This window comes from Chlamydotis macqueenii, chromosome 25 (genome assembly GCF_036417535.1).
Source record: "Chlamydotis macqueenii isolate bChlMac1 chromosome 25, bChlMac1.mat, whole genome shotgun sequence".
Classification (NCBI taxonomy): domain Eukaryota; kingdom Metazoa; phylum Chordata; class Aves; order Otidiformes; family Otididae; genus Chlamydotis; species Chlamydotis macqueenii.
This window is the reverse complement of record NC_141580.1, coordinates 1,330,539-1,352,267: the sequence shown is the minus strand read 5'-3', so window position 1 is coordinate 1,352,267 and position 21,729 is coordinate 1,330,539. Positions and strand designations below refer to the sequence as shown.

Here is a 21,729-nt window from a genome sequence, read left to right as displayed (position 1 = left end):
GGTAAGACACAGAAATATGGCTGGCCATTAGAATCCAGCCCCCTTCCTAGGCAGGATGCAGGAAGAGGGGAAGTTTTATTGCAGAACAGCCAAGTACCGTTCCCTTCCCCTGCGCATTAGAAGAGGGAAAATGGTGCCTTTGGCTGGAAGGGCTCCAACCCTCAGCTCCTGTTGTGCTGGGAACGGGCACAGGAGGTGGAATCAACGGCCACGGAAGCCACGCTGGGCTCCAGCAGCTCTGCCAGCAGCTGCACCGCGTTGAGGGGTAACGAAGGGGCTGCACCCCTCACTGGCACCAGATTAAGGCGCTAACGCAGGAGCCCAGGCTCAGCTGGGCTGTTGCTGGGGTGGGGGTCAGGCACTCTCACAGCTTCCTGGCTGGAGCTCGGGCTCTCAGAAGGAGCTGAGCATCCTGGCTGCCTGCACGGAGGTAGGCTGAGCTGGCCGGGGCTGTGTGAGGAGGAGGTGGAGGTATCTGAGCAGAGCCCAGCAGTTCCTCCTACCTTTTTTTTGGGGGTGTCCCCGCCCTCCCCGCTTCCTTCCTTGCTGGTCCCTGCCCCTGAGGGACAGGAGCAGCAGCTTTGACTCCTGGTGAAAGGAAGGTGGCAGGTATCATGATCCCAGAGGAGATTCAGAGGCTTCTGGAAGGTAACCACAAATTCCTCCTTGCTCCCTTTCTGCTTAATGTGGGAAATCTGCTGTGGTGGCAGCGGAAGAAGCTGAAAAGGTTTTTGCACCTCGCTGTGCTGAGCCAGGGAGAGGGGTGGAAGGACTGTGGGAGCTGCTTCTTCTCTAAGGGCTTCAGGGTCCTCAGGTTCTGTGTGCCTTCCCCGTCTCTAATTCTGTGAGAGCGTGGGGGGCACAGGTGCCTGTCCTGGTGTTTTTGGGGCTGCCCTCCTGGCGCTCAGGAGTCAGCGGTCCCAGGTTCTGTGGAAGGGGAAGAGAGTCTGTGCAAGATTAAAGCGTTTCTTTCGGCGTAGTCAAGGGACATCCCCACTGAGTGCTTTTGTTTAAGGTGCTGAGGCTCCACGCGTGAACATCACCAGGGTGGGACAAGGGTGTGGGTGCGAAGGGTGGAAGAAGCTCGGATGCTGCTGTGAGACCTCTTGGGCTTCTCTTGTGGCTGCGGCAGCGGCGTCTCTGGGTTTGGATGTTGTGTGGTCGCACTGGGGATGGGGCCAGCGAGCTCGCTTGGTGGGCGTGCGTCCCCAGGAAAGCTTTGACCCCACTGGAAACGGGGTTACAGTGAGAGAGCGGTGCTGGGTTCAGCCCTGCTTCTGCTTGATAATTTGAAGGTGACCTCCTGAGGTCTCAGCTTCTGAGGGAGTTAGCTGTGCTGATAGCTGGCAGCGTTTACTTCTCTGTGTGCATAAGATGGCAGGTGTGAGGCTTCTGAAGCTGTTTTTCATGGATTTCTTCACAAACTTGAACTGCAATGCCCCTACTCCTTGAAATGGTGGGTTAGCCAAACAGAAACCGTGCTAAACTCGTCTGTTGAAACACGCTTCACAAACACAGACAAGTTCTGCACAGACCTCTGTGAATATTGCTGACCCTGCGGTGTGGTAAGCAAAGGCATGGCGAGAGAAGTGCTGCGCGGAGGTGACCACGTTGTAACCCACCCGTCAGTAAAAGCTCAGCAGCGGCGTCGCAGGCCGGAGCAGCGGCGTTAGCCCATCGCTGAACACATGTGCGGTCACCGACACATCCTGCTGCCGCAGATGTGGGTGGGTGGTGGGAAGGAGTCGTTAGCATCCTGCTGCTCCGAGCGGTTGTGTTTGGGGCCGGCCCCGCCTGCCGCAGGTTTTGTGACTTTTCGTTTCCTGTTGCGATGGCTCCTGGCAGCGCGGGGCACTCGCCCCTTCCCCTCCGAGGCGCGGGATGACTCCCAGTCCTGGGGTCTGAGTGGGAGAGCGCGCAGCCTCCGAGCCTGTCAAAGCTCCCCGCCTAATGCTTTGTGTCTTCCCCCAGATGTAGGTGTAAATTTTCTCCTCTGGTTTTTAATCACGGGGGCTGCAGTGAAGTTCACCCTTTCACATTTTTGATGTGCAGCACTTTATTGTTCAGTGCTGACACTTCTGTAAACAACTCATTTCTGCACCTGCCACCTTCCTTTAACTTAGATTATTTTCTTGTTAGCTGACTGTTTTTAATTGAAGGCTTCAGATCTCCTTCTAAAGCATAGCCTTTGTTTGCTGACAAGTATAGCAGGCTATGAATGGAGATTAATTGCGTGTCACACACCTCGGTATCAAACTTGCTGCATCTTAACAATCTGCACGGTCCTGAGGCCTTCCAGCGCTGAGGCGGCTACGCGGGCTGGCAGTGCAGGAGCTCCGGCTGTTACGGTGCTTGCGAACTGCGTTACTGTAAGAATTCTTGTATTGGAAATAAAAATTACACGTAGAGGAGGAAATGTACAGATGTACAGGCAGTAACGTCTGCTTCTTTGTGTTAGAGTCCGGCTGGCGGTGCGGGTACGTGGTGCAGGCTCCTCGCCGTTGTGGTGTTATCGCGCGAGGCATCTCTGAGGTGGCCGTGGTTGGAGCCAACACAACACGGCTCTTCTCTCTGCGTCGCACTCCCACAACGCTTTGAATGCTTGCTACTTTCTGTTTCTGAGTAGATGTGGCTGCAGAAATTACATTACTTTTAGTTCCACCTTGCAAATAAGCAACCCAAGTTCTCATTAATGCTCTGTTGTCAGTTAATTGCACAGGGTTTCGCTTTGGGCTCGCTCAGGTCCCTTTAAAAACCACTTCTGCTGAACGGTATTTCATGTTTTCAGCACAAATTTCTTCTGAAGGCTGAAGCAGTGGTTCTAAAAAATGTGATGTATCTCTGACAAACCCAGGGCTTCTGCTTTCCTTTGTAGAAGCAGAGGCAGCTTGGTAGCCCGGTGCTCATCCCTTCGCCTGCCTTGCTTCATCCCCTTCACTCAGGCGGCCTGGAAAGCCGCTTTCTTGCTGGAGTTTGGGCAACAGGAGGGACAGGGCAGGTGCTGTGCTGGGAGCCCGTGGCTGCACCTGCACAGCCTAATGAAGCTGGTTGCTGCTAATTGCAAGGCAAGCAGCCTCAGTGATGTTTTAAAAATAAACCATAAAATGCTCTGTTTTGTGAGGGCTCGTAAGCCACGGTCAGCATTGATGGAGCATTGTGTGTAGCTCCGGAACTTAAATACCAGGGAATTTGGGGCTGAGACCTGGAAGCTGCTCGCAGTTCCCCGTTGACCATCGCAGCGGGGAGAATGTCCCCTCTAGTCCGTTCCAGGAGGATGGATGAAGATTGCTCCTTGCTTCAGTTCTCAAGGCTTTCTCAGACTCAGCCCCACAAAAGCAGGAAGGCTCCTCTGAAAAATGTGGTTTCAGAAGTAAACCGTCCTTTTTTGAGCTTGCAGAGAAGTCAAGAAGCGCTGTGAACTATCGCACGCGGTTTTTATTTTGACAAGTGGGACAGGGCAAGATACAGCTAGCCTTGCAAATCCCTGGCCATCTCGGGATGCATCCTGGAAATGGGACTGCAGTCTCAGGGGAGCTCACAGGATCTGCGCTCTCTGTGGTGATAGGTGTCCTAGACTTTTTTTTAAACTATTTTTTTTCTCAGCCAGCTGAGGTGATAAACTGCAGGAGGGAGGGTGTTGAAGCATCAAGTAAGTGCTGGAGCAGACTGGTTGGCTCAGCATCATCCTGCACAGCTGAAGCATTGTGATTCTGTGGGACTGGTTCCTCTGCGCGTGGAGCGTGGGATTTCTGCTGACAGAGGAGTTGGAAAAGAGCAAAAATAAAGTGAGAGTGTGTGTGCATGGAGAGAATACACAGGGCATCCTAATACCTTTCAGCTCTGCTCATTGAGTGCTGATTAACTCCCAGAATTTAGTGCTGCCATTAAAAGGTTATTTACTACCTGGACTTCAGTGGCTGTGACATGATTCTTATGGTGCTGTGCATCTCCTGCAAGATTAAAGTGGATAACTGCAATTGCCTCTAGAAACTCCCCTGAAACACTTGATGAAATCTCAACTATTTTTTTTCCCCCTCTTACCTTTTTAGCTGCAGGAAATGAAAAGGAGAGTCCTGTAAACTTTCAGAGTGGATCGCAGAGGGCAATCTATAAACATCAAGAATATAATGTTACCGACAAGCAGTAAAACTAACATTAGGGTGATTTACTCTAGAGCTGCTTACATATTGCTCTTCCTGATCCACTTTGAGAGTTTATGGTTGGGCTTTCTTTTTCATTTCCTGGTGCTATAAACATCGTGGCTGGCTCTGAAAGGGGCTCTGCAGAAGTGACCCTGGTTCCACTATAACTTATCCAGCAGCTGATCTATGCTGACATCCCAGTAAGTAAATACCTTATTAGAGCTAATCGCATACTCACGGAGCTAATCTGCGGTTAAAAATGACAGAGGGATGCAGCTGGTATTTGCACAAGTTCTGGGAGCAGTCTGTTTTTCTTGTTTGTTCTCTTTTGCTGCAGAAATTCAGCTTGCACGTAGCTTCTCTTGCTGACCCATTTCTGCTGTGCTGGTTTTATGCTGGTTTGTACAAAATACATTGTCCCCTTGGCTTTATGTGTTCTAAGCCAGCAAGCTCCTCAGAGCAAGATGTATCCTATGTGCTTGGGTGCTTTTGATGTAGTTTGGAAGTGGTGTAAGCCTCAGCGTTGTTAGGCTGTTCATAAGCTGGTACTGTATCTTGGATGGACCATTAGAACTGCCTAGAGGTGCACTGAAAATGAAACTTAGCTCAAGGATTACAGGATTGGCTTGGGATTTAAGGAGCTTCACTCAGCTGCTCTGGCAAAGCCTTTGTGTTACTCCAGGCAGACCACCTTGGGCTGAATTTCTAGCAGTGAACTCGATATTAATAGGTATTTTGGCCTCTGCGCTCCTGGGGCTCCCAAAACCGCTGCTGGTCGTCGGTGTGGGTTTGAGAACGATGCTGTGAGTTAGCGGTACTGCCCATCTGCGGGGATGTTCCCCCCTTCAGAGGGGCTGTGCTAGGATGCTTCCGTATCCGGGTGCCGTATTCGGGCTTTAAGCTCCATTTCTGGGCTGCGAGGTGGTGGCTGCAGGCGTGAGGCACAGCTGGCTCAGTCCTGGCTCTGGTGGGTTAGGAGCCCTCCGGCTGCGAGGAGAGGGAGGAAGGAGCCAGGGAGGATCTGGAGGGGTCTGCATTTGGCTGAAATGCGCTTCTGAGGGAGTGCTCTGTGGAAAGTGGTGCTTTCAGCTGAATGAGTCCAAAAAGGAGAGCTGGGCTGTGAAGGAGACAAGTGTTATGATCTGGATTCACTCCTCCTCATCCTCAGGCTGCTGTGGGCAGAGTTGGAGTCCCTGGTCCTGCTCCTCTATCAGTGGGAAGAGGGCCCTGTTCCTGGGGGATGCCCAAGCATCAGCCTTGTTCCCCTCCATGTCCTTCCTTACGCCCCTCACTTTAAAGAGCTCCTGGGTTTTTTCCCATTCTTCCTCCCCACACAAGCTCTAAGTCTGAGTCTGTCATGAGCAGGCAAAAAAAAAAAAAGCGAGGGCTCATGATCTTAACAGAAAAAGATATTCCTTTATCTTGTGGCATTCTGATGTTGAGATGTGGTTGTGGGTGGAGGAGCTGCTCCTGAGGAGCTGTTTGGGTTCCTGGGGTGGGCTAAACTGCGCTGGCTGTGCCAGCAGCTGAAGCATAAGGAGCTGAGAGTCTTGCAAGCCGGATATTAAACCGGCATTAGTGTCACAGCGTGGGGCGCGAGTTAAAGGTTGGAGGGGCCTGTGGATGTGCAGCACTGTAGCTTTGAAGCCAATCTCTTCTCTGCTGGGGGAAGCTGGCAGTGATGCCACTGAAGTACAAGGACGATGTTCTCCCATACAGAGCAGGTGTGACTGGAACTGTTTTGTTTTCTATGAGGTTCTTTCTGTTTCTGTGAAGAACATAAATATTTATGCAAATAGAAGATGCTTAATCCTTTTATCTTCCAGTTCAGGTTAAATTTCTGCATATGGATGTGGTTTCCAGGTGAGAGAATGCCGTATTTACTGTTGCCTAGCTGTCTCTGTTGAGCAAGCACAGGGTGTAGGATGTCGGCAGTAACCTTGCGGGAGAACCCGCCTTGTGATGCCAGTGCACAGCCAGCCTCGTGTTCAGCGCTCGTCCTTCACCAAGATCATCCTCGTGAAAACCGCAGCTTGGGGTTTCCTTGACGTGTTGGTGGATATCTTGCGCTGGTGTTTTAAAGTCCTGTGGATCCTCCTCTGACTGGGATAACCACTTCTGTGTCCTTGCTTAGTGCCAGAAGCCCTTCGCAGCAGCAGATTTTAAGGGTTTGGGGCAGCAGAGAGGCAGGTGGAGTGGCACTTTAGTCCCAGAGACTTATCTGTGTTTCACCTTCCCCTTCCATTTTACTGCTTGACAGTTTCTTTGCAGTTGGTTGTTTGCCTTACAGCATCGCAACTAGAGAGAAGCTCTGTGATCACATGCAGCATTTAGATCTTCTGTCTGCAATCAGCTCAATGTCTTAACTTCTCTGAACAAAGTCTTCAGGCTGACTTGTGTTTCTAGACCAGATCACCTGGTACAGTGCTTCGAGGGCTTCCCAGTGCGCAGGTCCAGGTTTCTAGGCCACAAATAGGTTGTTTTAACCTGTGATTCTCTCTTTCCCAGATGCTGAAGGCTACCTGGCAGAGGGACTGCAGAATGAAAACCTGAGCGCTAAAGCGAGGGAGCAGAGGGATGCCATTCTCTTTGGCTTCCAGCAAGTCAAAGCCAGGTTTGTGTTGTCTTTGTGTTATGTTTCTAACGAAAGTGCTTCGGAGCAGTGTCACGCCTCGGGATGCCACAGGATGTATTTAACTAGCTGGTCCGTGCTTTGAAAGTTAATGGATGTTCAGGGCTTGGTATCAGGTGAGAGTGTCCCTCATGCTGGTTTGTATGTTCTCCTGTTTAATCACTTATGTGGTTGTTTGCAAAGTTGTCATGATTTGTGTTTCAAATTTGTTTTGTGTTTCAAGGTAAAGAAATATGCCTCGTGCAGCTCTTTGCATAGGGGTCTCTGCTCCTGTCCTGTTCTTCCTTCTCCCTCGTGCTAGAGAGGATTTTGTGGAAAAAATCCATCACTTAGGCAGTTAGGTGTGTGGGCAGATCAATGCAGTGAGCAAGGTGCTCGCTGCTGAAGGCATCTGTTTCATGAGTGGCTCCTGGACTCAGGTATGCATTGCCTGGGCTCTGATATGGTAAAAAGCAATGAGGAGGACTTCTTGAGTTAAGACTCGGGTCCCAACTGGACTCCAAAATCTCGCGTCCTCAGGACTGTTCAAGTCCTGCATGAGAAGATGTGCTGCATCGCTTGGGTGGGTGAGTGAGGCAAGCAAAGCTCGTTCTGTTGCGCTAGGGGAAAAACAAGGGATATAAACAAAGAACAGGTTGTTGGAGGCTTGAATAAAACTTTCAGCCTCAGTTGCATCGTGTTTTTGGCTGGAAACGTGATCCAAGCCTTGCTGTTACTGCTCTAGTTATAAGGTATGAGTTGTGTCACTTGAAGTTAAAGCCTGACAATAAAACTTGGGGTGGCTGACTGATCTAAGCATCCAGTTTAAATAAAACTGCTGTCGGGTCCCTGAGAAGCAGAGAATTTTATCCTTCGGAAGGGCACAGCCAGACTCTATTCCCTGCAGTCCCACTGAAGAACTTTGCAAGATGCCCTGCTGTATCTTAATCGATCTTTCCTGCTGGCTAATTAAGCATCAGTTTTACTCAGCAACTCGGGACTCTGTAATTATCAGCCTGGGTTGCCCTGAATAATTGAAATGAGCTGAACGCAGAAGATGGAAGCCTTCGGAATGTGGGGCTGTAGCGTATCTAATGGAGGCATGGGGGGTGTGTGGCAGTGTCCTGTAATCTTGCAGAAGAAAGGCTTGATTGCATGTTTGTAACAGATGGGGGGGTGTTTTCTGAAAAATTCCCCCCCTTTGGCAGGTATTGATCTTGGATGGAAAGAGTTAAGCAAGGAGAACTCTGAACCTGAGATATTCAGACATCAACTCAAGATTTTTTCAACTGTCCTGAGAACACGCAGCTTTAAAAGTGACAACTCTTTATCTCTGTGTAATGCAACTCTAGGTCTGTTTTTAATGAATGAAAAAAAAAAATCCATGGAACTTGGTAAATGTGTGAGGCAGCTGGCAGACTTGGAACTACTGGATTGTTCTTGCTTCTTGAAGTAGGTAGTCTGTCTTTGTGGGCCGTTAGAGTTGTGAATGGTGCTGGACTGGTGGGGAAGGATGCTGCTTTGGTCATCGTCCTGTGGACCCCTGGCTTCCCAGAGATTGTGTGGTCACTTAAGAGGGTCACTTCCCTCTTAAGAAGGAGCAGCCTTTAGGGTTGTGGGGCAAGCACTGGTGCTGTCACAGAGCTCTTAGCTCTTTCCCAGCCTGACAATGTAATTTGGGATAAAGCCTTAAGAACAAAGTAATCTCAAAAAAGCAGGCGATGTGGTGAAGCAGCCTTTGCATCAAGAGAAGAAAGATGCAAATTCCTCCCGGATGCTCAGGTTGAGGTGTGGGCCTCAGTCCTGTTGGTTATTGAAATAAATTGCAGGTACTTCTGGAGGGGAAAGTGAGACCCTTGAGCAAAGACCACGGGGCACTGCTGATTTCCTACTTGTGTTTTATTGCTCGGTGGCATTTGGAAAGAGTGAGAGGAACAGAGGATACAGATGTTCTTGTTCTGACCCGAGCCATTATCGCAATGATTTGTGGTGGGAGATTACTGTAACGATGACTGTATCTTTATTTGAAAGGATCTAAGCAGGTCTTGCTCTTGGGGATGAGGCGTGGGTTTGTCTCTTCCGGGAGCTTCCTGTGGCTTTTGTGGCGGGTGTTCAGGAAATCATCAGCCGTCGTCTTCAGGAAGCGCCCACCTCCCCCGAGCAGCCCCGCTCCCCGCGTTTCACCTCTGCGGAGTGAAACACGACATGGCGCGTAGGGTTTCATGGTTTGGGTTCATAATGGACGTAAGTAAACTGCTCAACTGCTGGGGAGAGGCACGCACGTCTCCCAAAGGGAAGAGCTTCATCCAGCGTGATTATCCTGAGCCAGCCTCAATAACTGTGCCCGGAACTCGGCCGTCAGGGCTTTATATCGCTGCTCTCCCCATGGCCCCGTGATGGTCCCCCAGCAGGAGGTTTGCCGATGACTGTAATGTGAACAAGTGGTGGGGCTTTGTCTCCACGTGCTACCTGTGAGGATATATTGTTCCCGTCTCGCCCCGCCGAGTGCGGTAGGTAGGGAGCGGATGGTGTTTGCAGGTTATAATTTTTTTTCTGAGGCAGGCCGGGGTGTTTCTGCTTGAGGAGCCGTGTCGGAGGCGTTGTGTAGGCGGTGGCTGTGGGGAGGCTGTCACCGCACGCCTGAGTTATGAGTCCCTGTGCTGTTTCACTTTCAGAATTCATTTGGTTATTTAAAGTGCCCTGTTGTGTTGAAACAGGTCTCTCTCCTATTTATCTTTTATTTTTTTTTTTTCCCCTCCTCCTTACTAACTCGGATCCTGTTCCACTTCCTAGTATCTTATATGTAAATCCTTGCCTGGCAATTTTTTCCTAATTTCTTTGATTTTGTTGATAATATCTTTTTTTTAAGTCACTTTCCCTGATTGCTTTCCATGGCATCCAGGAAAATGAGCCACAGAACACAACTGGAGGCTTGGTTCCCAGGGATTCTCTGTGCGAGGGATGAGGATGTACAGGTACCCGTGTCCTGGCCGCAGGCTGAGGACTCCGCTCCAGTCCTGAACAGAGAAACAAAGTGTTTGTAATGGGTAAAAATTGCTTAAAAAGCCCCAAAGGTTGTCAGTCACCTCTGTTTTAGGTCCGTTGGTGCCGAGGGTTTGTTTCAAGTTGTTCCTTGGGAGCGTCGCTGCTGTTTCTTGTGTCCCATCACAGCCGGCTGCAGAGCCAGCAGCAGCTGTCCGGCACCTGGGATGAATCGGATACATGACTCCACTCAGGAACACAAGCCCATTCTTGTTGTTTGGCAAGAGCAGTAACCAAAAAAAGAGTCGTCTTGCTGTTAAATGACCTCACCTCAGCATTTCGACACTTCTAGAGCACTTACGGTGGCAGGGGGCGAGATGGGGAGAATGGCATTTATTTGAAAATATGGAGATAAATAGTTCCTCCATCTCCTTGGAGTCAACTAGTCATTTCAGCTCCCTGTTGGAAGGCAAGTTTGCTCTGATGGAAACAAATTCTTAGTATTTTTTTTTTCCCCTGAGGTGAAACGTAATAGTGCTAAAACGAGCGCGAGGCAGACCTGTTGTATATCAAAGCAGAAATGAAGAGAAAGGGCTGTAATTAATGTTGAGTTTCTCGCGTACACCCACTACGAAATCCAAAACAGACCCTGAAACTCTACCTTTCATTTACTCCGCCACGACAAAACCAACGGTGTGAACCTGATGGCCAGCGCTGCTACTGGTAACTAACACCCAGGACCACTTCCCGACATTCCTACCAGCAGCAGGAGCTCCGGCGTAGACCCGGCTCTTCACCGCTGGGTAACAAGCCCCAAACCTCACTCCGCTGCCTCGTTGCCTCACCCTCCTGGAAGTTTATGGCAACATTCCCAACACTGCTCCTGTGCTGTCAGCCAGGAAAAGCCTACACGTAGTCTTAACTCTGCAATGAAGCTTCTCGCGTATCCGACATCTCCAGGCAATGTCCTGGCCTGCAAAGCAGAACCTGCAGAAGCCAAGATTTTTTTTTCCCAGACCTCTACCATTGCTGTCCTGCCGTGCTGGTACCTGCGTGCAGCGGCACAGCTCTTGAGCTGGAAGAGCTTGGTTTGACCCCGAAGGGAAGGGCAAAGGGTGAAGACGACACGGTGCCTCTGCTCCCAGCGTCCTCGGGGTCTACAAACCTCAGGAAGCTGCTGCAGTGTGTAGGCTCATGCTTGCTGTCACAAACCAGTAAGCTACTGGTTTTATTGGTTTACAGGTGTAGCTGAACTATAGGTACTCCAGCACCAGGGGGACTTTGCCTAATTATCGGGTCGAACTAATTATCGGGTTGCCTAATTATCAGGTTGAACTTGGTCCTTTCTCTGGCAGGATATTACAGTGTGGTTGTAAGAGATTCACTAACAGAAATACATCAAAAATTTTGTCCAAAGCAGTGTATTTGGCCTGTTTTAATAAACTTCTAGCCATATTAACTACATTTATTACTCCAATTTTTTCAACCTTATTTAAAAGTTTTAAGGTTGAAATTAAAGAAAATGCAATTTTGGGGTAATTTTGCTTCATTAGTGTAAATGCACTGCCTGTAATTCCTACCAATGTGAAACTCATTATGCTGAATAACGTGTGATACCAAGATAAAAAGGAATTTAAGAATGTGACCTGATGGGCAGATAATTGAGCTCAGCACATTAGTGCCAGGGCTGGACCACAGCCCCACCACATTGTCCTTAATTAGGCAAAGTGCTGTCCTCCTCCTTCGCGCTCTTCGGGAGCGCTGGGATTTATGTGCTCGGCGAGGAAACGATCTTGCTGAGCAGGATTTCGTTCACACTTACTTTGGCTGTTAAATACAGATTTGTTCTGCAAAAAAAAAAAAAAAAAATAGTCCCTGTCACTTCAGAAGTACTTGACAGTTCTTGGATTTGCTTTTTTTTCTGTCCTGGAAATGAGCTGCTCGGGTGGTTTTTCCTTCGTGCGGAGGAGATGTGGTCCTGCTCTGGTGAGAGGAGCATTGGCCTGGGGATGTGAGAGTGTGCCCTGCACCAGCTGGTGTTAGCGGGGATCTGAAACCTCTTGCCACCCCGCACCAGGACATCTGGGGTGCGTGAGCACGGGTGTTCCTTTGGTTTTCAACAGTCAGGTTTAATACTGCCCCTGGTGATTATTTCTTTTTAAAGTCTGGTAAAGTTTCTGTTAGGATGTTCCCAATTTATTCTATAATCTCATGTTTTTCTTTTTTTTTTTCCCTGCTTCTGGGCAGTGCTGAGAAAGGAATTCTCCAGTTCTCCTGTGTTAATATATGATATGGTAGGGGCACAAATTCAATTCGGCTGTTATCGTATCCTACCTGCTTTTATACCTGGGGTGAATGTGGCCGTTCCCTCTGCCAGTAATGCAGTTTGGTGCCTTCTGGGTTAGGCTCCTTTCAGTAATTTGCATCATTTCCCATTCCAGCTGATAAAATTACCCCCGTTTCCCCCTCCATTTCCTTGTGAATGCATTGTTAATCTGAAACCTGAGGACTGTAAATGATTGAAATGGTGTAACCAGAGTCTTTGCATAGCTGCTGCTGCTGCTCCCGTAACATTTAACGGAGAAATGCATTTGAAGTGGTTTGTAACTGGCTTTGCTAATGGTGAGCTCCTCGGTCCCATTTTCATTTTTTTTTTTTCCTGCTCGAAATCTTGTACAGCATTGATTTTTAAATTTTTTTTTTTGCCAACATTAAAAACCAATGAATACTGTGTACCAAACAAATTACTGTCTTGAAATATCTAACGTAATAACATCTGTGGTGATATTAGTGTTCTTAATTGGACAGGAAAATACAGGAAATTTGATTGAAACCTGACTGTATTTTATGGTTCCTGCTGAAATTGAGTCTGAGAGGAAAGTGGGGTTTAGACTTTTATAGACTTTAGGGCTGCAAAGAGACCATTATAACTATCAAGTCTGACCCCCTGAATAAGACAGACCATAATATTTCAGACAACAATTTCTGCTTCTAGCCCCAAATGGGTCTGGTTTGTCTCCTTCAGCTCTGGGATTTGCTGCGAGCGGTGGATGCTGGTCGGGGAGCTCAGGTTGTGGGTGGGAGGAGGGGGTGTGTTAATTGTGTATTTTACTGGATTTCTGTGCATTGATGGGGTTCATGACACCCCCCCACCCCCTCATGCCACAAAGGGCTAAAGGTCTAGGGTAGGTCTGCTGCTTGAATTCTGCGTAAGGGCTGGAAATGCAGGAATAAAACCAAATGATCTTGGTGCTCCAAGAAAACACAGGTCCTGTGCTCATAGCAGAGGGCAGCTCTGGAGCCAGCGTGGCAGGAATAACGCAGACCGGGGGAGGGATATCATCCTTGCGTATTCCAGGGCTTAATTTGCCCTTCCTTTTGGAACAAGAGGGGATATTTCTGGGTTTCCCTGGTTTAAAGGCTGCTGCTGAGGTGATAGAAGCGTTAAGGTAGCTTTGCTGGCAGACCTGCTCAGTCAGACCTGGGAGCATCGCTGTCCTTGGGTGACTGGTTTGAGTAAAAGGGCTACGAAAAGCCAACTCTGCTCTCTTGAAGGTGAAACCATCATGCAGTACAGCTAGGAAGGGTGGGGTTTGGAGAACTTATTTTAAACATGACAAGTGCCTAACAGATGCTTCTAGTATTGCTTCTGTTGTAAACCAGTGCAAGGATGAGATCTGTGATCAAGGTCCTGGTGCATCCTGAAGCATCTCTCCCTTCTGAAGAGCAAGTCCTGGCTCTGCAGGCAGCCGCAGAAGGCTCTGCTCCTTACAGACCCTTAGTTCTGGCTCAAGGCTGTAAGGACAGTGGGTTCCTGTTGGGAACAAGGCTTTCTGGCAAACCTGCCTGCTCTGTGACTCAGTTTCCCCTATCTGATGTGATAAGAGCATTTTCTTCTATTCTTTCTCATGGTCCTTCACCCTTTGAGGTCTGCTCACACAGCTGAGTTGCAGTTTTGATCGGATCCGGCTGGAGACACTGCTGCTATGGCGGCTGATGAATTGGAGCTGGGATCTGCTTGTTTTTCAGGAGCAAAGGACATAAACATTCGCAGAAAAGCCAGCCCCTCTGATATTTGCTTGTTGAGCGCGTAACCTCGAAGGGTACACGATCACGAGAAACAGTTTGTTTTGAACAGAACGAGCCTGTGGCTTCTTCCCGCCTGGCCTGGAATGAGGTGAGGGAGAGGTGGGTGGTTCCTTGTGAACCAGGTGGGGGAAATGCTTATGGGATGTCTTTTGTTAGGGTATTGGCAGCGCAACGCCCATTCTTTGGCTTTGTGATGGAAATCAGATATTTTTGGGTTAGTTCCTCACTCTACATATTGCATCAAAAATCTCAGTAGATTCCTTTGTGAGCTTGCTTTGCTAAGGTAGTTAATAACTTCACAAGAGCTTTCCCATCTCCCTCCGCTTTCTTAAGCTCTGATGTAGGCTGGACCTTCCTGTTTGGCTGAGAACCCTTTGCTTTGCCTTTACTGGTTCTCTTCGTGGGGGATTCTGCCTGTAGCGAGTGGATGGGAGCTTTTGAAATAAAGTGCTTAAAAGGAATAGTGAAGACGTGACCAAATGTGTATCGCCTATTTGTAAACTTTCTGGTTAAGAAAATGAATGAAAAAGCTTTTGCTGTTGATGTTTGAGATCTAAAAGTTGTTTAAGGATGAAGATGTCAAACCTGATCCCAAGGCAAACAAACATCCAAAACGAGATGCAGCTGGACAAGAATTAGTCTCTGGTTTCTACCTTACACTGTCTGGCCCAAGGGCGGATGTGTATGGAGCAATTACGATTTTTATTTTTTTTTAAATTATATGTTGTGAGAAATTATTGGATGATAACTCTCAGGGCAGTCCTCCTGCAAAGCTGCAGAAGTAAAGGTTGTGTAATTGCCTGTTACCCGCAGACAGCACATGTTAAAGGCGCAACATGCCTGTCAGTTAGAACTGTCTTAATTGGGAACAAAAACCATAATTGACCGCAAGCTCTGTGCTTTGGAGAGTGGCCCAGGATGGCTAACCTCCTTCTGCTCACTGAGTTCCTCCTCCTCTGCGGCGCAAACGCGCTTGGTTCTCAATCTCGGAGCTTGCGCGTGGCTTACGGCTCAGATGCGTTTGAACCAGCCCTGCTCGCGACCTGGGCTGGGGCAGCCAAGCGGGCGTTCTGCCCAAATAACTGCATTGCTTGGGTAAGGCAGGAACAGAAAAAGAATAGTCTGACCACCTCTGAAAATTAGGGAAAATGCAGCTCACTGAGCAGCTAAAGCTGAAGTTACCTGCAGGAAGGGGTGGGGGAATGCAGAAGCTGAAAGTTGTCCTTTCCCCCTCGTCTCAGACACGTACAAAACATCGGGGGAGAGAATGGAATCCTGTAAGTGGATGTACTGAAAATGCTGTGGCATTGTATGCGGGAGCCTGTTAAGCTCCCAAGATAAGTAATTTATTCAAGATTTTCATGCAGTCGGTGGCAGATGAAGGAATTAGGTCATTACTCTTTCATCTTCCATAAGAACAAGGCCATCTTCCCCCCCCGATTAAATTTTAAACTAACTTTCATTCTCTGCTTAAGCCTTTCCAGAGTGAAAATGATCAAAGCATGAGATTAAAGACACATCCTGATCTGATGAGATTAGAATTTTTGACTGTTTCCTTATGCTTAAAAAAAAAAAAAGCAAAGCATCTTTTTGGTATTTCGCCCCCCTTCTTTAAATTTGATCAGAGTGAAGCTAACATGGGCTTGCTGGTCCAGTAGGAAATGGAACTCAATTTTACATTTTTTTTAAACCATTTTACTGTATTAAAAATGACAGAGGTTAGAAACAAAGCTCTTATACTTTTATTGAACTGGAATGAGAAGTGACAGAAAATCATTTTGGTCCTAGTGCAGTAAATGTTATCACTAAAGCATGTTCAGGGGAGATTAGGACAGTCTCTCAAGCACAAGAGACAAAAGTTCACAAAACAAGAAGTGTTTTTTTTTTTTTTTTTTGCTGTCCTTGTCTCGCAGCCTTCTGTCCAGGAGACAAAAGTATTCCAGCTCTTGGGGATGCTGGACTTGGGAGGTGGGGGCAGTGCGGGTACCGCTGCTCTGGCGGAGCAGAGGTCCAGCCTGGGGATGGGGAGGTTCCTCACATCAAATGTGGGACAATGGCTGGGTTCTCCAAGCAAATGTTGAGTAACGGTTCATGCTGGTCGGAAACAAAAGGCTGGAGCTGCTCTGATGCTTCCCTGACCCCGGGCATCGGGGCTTGGGAGGTAAGATGTAGGATGGATGGGGAAACTCGGTGGAAAAGGGGGGACCACTGCCAAGTGCATCCCAAGGCCCGGAGGAATTTGCAGCCCTTTCTCCCTGCAAAGCACGGTGGTGTGGCTCTTTCCAGTGTGATCCAGCTGTTATTTATCACCGAGCCCGTTCTCCCAGGAAAGTTTATTCTATCTGCGCATTTTTATTTTTTTTTTGTCCAAAGAAACAAGTCAAATATTATGCCCTTAATCAGAATTCTGTTGTTGTTTTCTAATTAATCTGTGTCAGTAGCTTGAATGTTTGTGTTAAATCATTTTCTTCATGAAAGCTTTTAATGAGGAAACAAATTGATTGGATTTTTACATACTGGATTCTTGCCACTAATGCCTATAGACCAGCCCTTTGTTACGCATCTTGCCTGTGAATGGGTCACTTTGTGGTTTTTCCCCCAGTCCTTGATCTGTTTCCAGAACTTGCCGGCGCTGTTCCCTTATTAAAATGACTCGGATGTCAACCCAAGATGCGCTCAAAGTGTGAGAGATGAAGAAATCATGGAGATTTTTTTTTTTACCATGCCAAAAAGTGGGCAGCGTGCGTCCTGCTCTCTGTGATGCTGCTGTAGGGAGGGCGTGAGATGAGATTGGTGAAGGCTGCAAAGCAAAAACTCGTGTGAACTCTGTGTTTGGTGAAAGAGACCTCTTCCAATGGAAGGAATTTGGGACCTTTTAAACCCTTGAAGGGGAGGAGTTCTGGTTAGTGAAGGACGTTTTTTGGGTGGCAGAGGGTGTCACAGGGGCCAGCTGGCACCCGTAGGGCTCCCAGCTCCTCTTGGAGCTTCTTCCTCAAAATGCGCGTGGTGACCATTCATTGGATTCCCAGCAGCACTTCTGGCGTAGTTCTACCATCTGTCACTTAATCGTCAGGCTAGAAGAAATCATTAAGAAAATAATGTATGCTTATGTCTGTTTCTTTTTTTTTTTTTTTGGTCTTGTAGATACCACTTGGAATTTCTGCCCCGAGGTGAGTACCAGCCAGGGGAAGGAGGGGTGATCTCTCGCTGCTGTGGGCTTGGGGAGCAGGGGAGGGCTGGGTGGCCACGTGCAATGTTTTCTATGCAAAGTCAACAAGGAGACAAGCTTAAACTGAATGTACAGCTGTGTGTGGTGGTTCCTAGGGGTGGAAAAGGGCAAAGCTGTGGTGGGGGCTATGGCGGGAGTTGGGGTTAGCGTTCTGAGCAGCAGAACTCTGTTTCTCCTTACCCTTGAGAGCAAATGACACAGAACTCTGTGGTGCTGACATAAACGGATTGTCTTGGACAAGCCCAGAAAATTTTTCTGCAGAACCTCTGTTTCCAGAAAAGGTTTAAAGTTCAGGAAGAGCAGTACGTTCCTATGGGCCGTTGACTTGGGAGCAAAGAGCGCTGGGTAACCTTCGGCAAGCTTCCTCCCGCCTCCTTGCTTCGCGTTAACCTGAACTTGAAACTGAATCAGCCTCCAGGTGTAGACAAATGGTCAGGCTGTAAATTTTTTTCAGGACCATGACCATCTCGTGTTATGTCTGTTAACAAGCTGGGAGATTCTGATTGCAACTTTGATCTTCATTTCCGCAATAATGCGGGTGATGATTTAAACTTTCCAGGGTGCCTGGGGGTCACAAGCCGTGTCAGTGAGTACTTCTGTGTACTTGGGGCGATTGATGGGTTTGTATGTGCTCAGAGCTGACCTGGGGCTCCTTTGAGTCTGTGTTGGATCGGTGGAACTCGGCTCGGGTTCCTGATTTGGAGCATTTGGGGCAGCCAAGGCGTGTGGTTTGGTGGGTTCGGCATTTTTCCTCGAATAGGGGTTGTGATACGTGAGCACGGACAGAAGGATCTGCTGGCGTTCAAACAAGATGGGAGCTGGGGCTGTAATAAAAATCCCTGTGAGTGTTCCAACTCAGCTAATCCTTCATTTACTCCAGGAATAAATCCCAGTATGTTACCTCCTCGGTCAGGGCCCACTTCCAGCACATCCTGCCTGTCTGGCAGCACAGAAATGTCAGAAATGCAGCAGCGTTGCAATTCCCACTAGAACAGTGTTATCACATTTTAATATGAGCCTCGGTGCAGCCTTGGTGCTTCTAATTGCTTTCAAACCATTGTTTTCATGCGTTTGGTTGATGAACCCAGCATCTGGCATCATTTGAGAAAGTACAACAGACAGCTGTGTTCAAAATTAAAAAAAAAAAAGAGTGAGAGAGGATTAGAACACATAAAAGGGCTCAAAATTAGATTTGTATGATCTTTCAAAATAAAAAAAATTAAAGGGTGGAGAAGGGATGCTTTTGTTCTTTTGAAATATTCTTTATTTTTTTATGGAGTTGGAAGCCTAAGTAATATTAGGAAGATTGGTTTGTAGAACTGTGCATAGATTTGTAAATGAAGCGCCTAGCTCGCTGAAATGCCTGCTAGGAATTCCTGTCTGAGTGTTGGGGTCTTCAGGTACGTAGATATCTCCAAACGTATCCCTGTGTCATCTTGAACGAAAACTATTCTGAAAAAACTTCCAAGGAACCAGGACAGCGTAGGAGTTGAACCATGGGCTTGCACATCACGTTGAGAGCGTCAGCTCCGGTTTGTGGTACTTGCTGGGGGAAGGAGGATGGTGGTGAGAACCTGGTGTGTGCTGAATGGAGAAGAACCAGAGAACTGCAATGTGGGGCTTGGCTTTAAAGAAAAAAATAAATCCCGTGTGCCTGGACGTATTGGTAAGAGGACTGCAAAAACCCAGGAGTAAATGAGCTGCCTAGCTGCGCTGCCGGTGCATTTAAACAGTGGCTGCTGTGGCGAAGGGAAAGGCTGCTGAGAACCTTTGGGGTTTTCATTGTAACGTCAGGTAAACAGCTTTTCTGGAGGGGACAAGCACAGCTCGTGACCGCATCGGGTAAAGGCAGCTGAGCTCCTTGGGCTCGGAGCCACGCTGAAATCCCGCTGAAGACCACAACCTCAGGGATGCCAGCTGTCCCAACCAGTATTTTCCAGTACTGGCTAAAATGAATCGAACCGGTCTTGATATCTCCCTGCAAGCAGAAATTTAGATGAGACGAGGGAACGTAGATCTTGAGGATGAGTGGGGTAGACGAGTGCGTTTTCAGAGCGGTGTAACCGAACAGAGCGCGGGGTTTGCGGGATGGGTTGTGGTGCCCGCCTCAAACGCACCAGGGATGCTGTTGGCAGAGTGCGTAGCTGCAAATTCTCTCTGCCTTGTTCCTCAGGCGCTCTTTGAGCAGAGCCCCGGGGTGACTCACATTTCCTTCTGGAGGAGGGCTGACTGCCTGTGTAAAGCATTTTATACACTTAATGTATTTTATGCGTGCGTGCCCTTGCTGTCTTGCAGCAAGCTCCCCTTTGTGGAAAGAGCTAAGGGAAGTTGGCAAAGAAAATCTGGAGAGGACCTGGGTCGGCTGTAGCCCTCCCTCGAGTTCCTTTCTGCCGTTTCCATCCCTTCTCACAATTCAGCGCAGGGGAAATGTTCTGCGACAGCTTTGGTTTAGAAGAAACGAATGGTCTGAGGGAGCGGCAAGAGGCCGTTCCTGGGTACTGCAAGGGAATCCGGCGTTAAATGGGAGCAGGGGGAAATGGGGAGAGAACAGAGGGGTAGGGAGCAATGCAAAAGGAAGGACTGAAGAAGAAAAAAGTGCACGTGTGGCTAAACAGGAGCTGTGGGTCAGGGCTGGAAGCTTGGCTTTGCTGGAACGGGACTTTGCACTAAATTATTGTCACTAGCGTGCTTCAGCTTCTCCGCTCCCAAACACAAAAGGCATGTGAAGAGGTGTAAAAAGACAATGTGGCCACGGGTGACAGTCAGCCAGATGAAATCCTTGGTGTTTACCCAGTATTTTGACTTGAGAGCACTCTAATGCCCCACTTGGGGCCACAGCCCTTTGGAGATGGAGAGGACATGGCTCTGCTCTCCCAGCCAAGGGCTTCACCTGCGGCTGGCATGGAATTGTCCCTCCGGATCCTCCTGTACCCACGCCTTTCTGCTGGGTGGGCATCCCCTTAGCACCGTGTCGTGTGGGGAACTCTAACTTCCATGTCCTCACTCACACTAAAAAAACCTCGCTGTTCATGCCGTTGTAGGCAATGACTTTTTACTTTATTTGAAGAAAACAACCCCAAACAGATGAATAAAACCAGATTTATTTTCATTGAGCTTATGACACACTTTTGTTTTTCCATCAAAAATTAATCCCAAATGGTTTTCTCTGAACTGCTGCATGCGTATTTGCTGAAATTGTTCCTTGAAATATTCATAGGTAGTCAAAACATGCGAGAGCATGAGGGTAATTGTTCCCATTTAGGAAAACTGTGGCTCAAGAAATGTGCGTAAGGTACCAGAGCATCTACAGGTGCATTCAGGAATTGGCTCCGGATCTGCTGCTTCTCCCAGCTCTGTGCCTGAACCCCAGAAATGTCACCTCAGGAGCAATAAATATAAATATGTGGCAGGGAGGTGGCATAAAGGACAAGCCGGGATAAAACATGGCTTAAAAACTGGGAGCCTCCGTGTTCTGTAAAAGGATTAAGTAACAGCGTGGAAAGTCTTAGTAGGCACTTATCCCCAGAATATACTACTTGGATGAAGTGCGTCTTGCTGTACCTCTGCGGGCTGTGCTTGCCTTGGCGCGGGGGCCGAGTCCGTCGCGGGTCGCCGGTTATCCGCGGGGTTGGATGTCGCAGCAGCGCGTGAGGTATGCGTTTACCCGGGGTGTGCGTGCCGTTTTCTTTAACTGGCATCGCACAAAGGCCGCGAGTGTTAGATTTATGAAGTCGCTTTTCGATGTAAAGCCTCAAATCTATGGAGTTGGAGCGGAGCTGGATGGGAGGCGGAACTGCGCGTTTCCCTAAACCGCTGCTCCCTGCTCTTGCATATTTGGTTTGTGTAGTTATGACAAGTACAAGTAGCAAATCATTAAAGCAGCAAAAGCACCATCTTTACAGTAAAGATCCCCTTTGAAGCTGAGGCAGAGTGTTCCTGAATTAATGGAGTGCACAGTGATTTTCCTAAGTTTTATTTATAAAAGCCCCTCTTTGCCTCCATGCCAAGAGTCTCCGGCTCAGCGGTAAGCAGGGTTCATACACAGAAACCCGGTCTAGATTGATGATGTGTTTGGAAACGCAAGGGGAAAAATATCGCATTGACAATATTTGTAACATATTGTTAAAATAGCTGTTCTGTCGCCATGCGCGGAATTCCCCGGCTTTATAAACACCAGTGCCAGCTACAACCCTGGAAATGTCATAACACCCGGAGACAAAAAGAAAACAAAAAAACTTTTGTTAGAATGCCTTCTAAAGTCCAAGATGTGTTTGGGTGGTGTGTGCAGCAGAGTTAATTAATGAAAAATAAAATATACACAAAGGCATACGTTCCTTAAGTTAAAAAAAGAAAAGCTTTAGTATCAACACTTCTGACAGCTCCCTTTGTCAGCGCTGAAGCTTTGCTTCCTGCGGCTCCGAGCGAGCGATCCTTTGCCTCCGTGTGTGTGTTATTCCAGGCAAACAAATCTGTGTGGAGCCAGGAGTTTTTTTTGCGTTGCAATCCCTCCTGTTTCATAGTTCTGCAGACTCTGAGCAGCTGCACGGCTTTGCTTTTCCACGGACTTATAAATTATTCTGCTACCTAAGGTATTGTGCACAAATTTTGGAGGCAAGTAATGATTACAGGAGAGAACAGAATGCTCTGCTTGGAAAAATGTCATGGGTAGGAGGCAA

The 21,729-nt window shown here is 48.1% G+C and overlaps 1 protein-coding gene across 1 annotated transcript in view; it reads left to right on the top strand.

The window, feature by feature from the left end:
• The first annotated feature begins 581 nt into the window (after nt 1-581).
• The window catches only part of SKAP1 (src kinase associated phosphoprotein 1), a 147,770-nt gene continuing 126,622 nt past the window's right edge, over nt 582-21,729 (top strand). Inside the window, exons 1-3 of the mRNA XM_086766932.1 lie at nt 582-648; nt 6,651-6,756; nt 16,969-16,994. Of these exons, the coding sequence (XP_086623058.1) occupies nt 615-648; nt 6,651-6,756; nt 16,969-16,994 (166 nt within the window). The 5' untranslated portion in view covers nt 582-614. The remainder of the gene's footprint in view (nt 649-6,650; nt 6,757-16,968; nt 16,995-21,729) is intronic.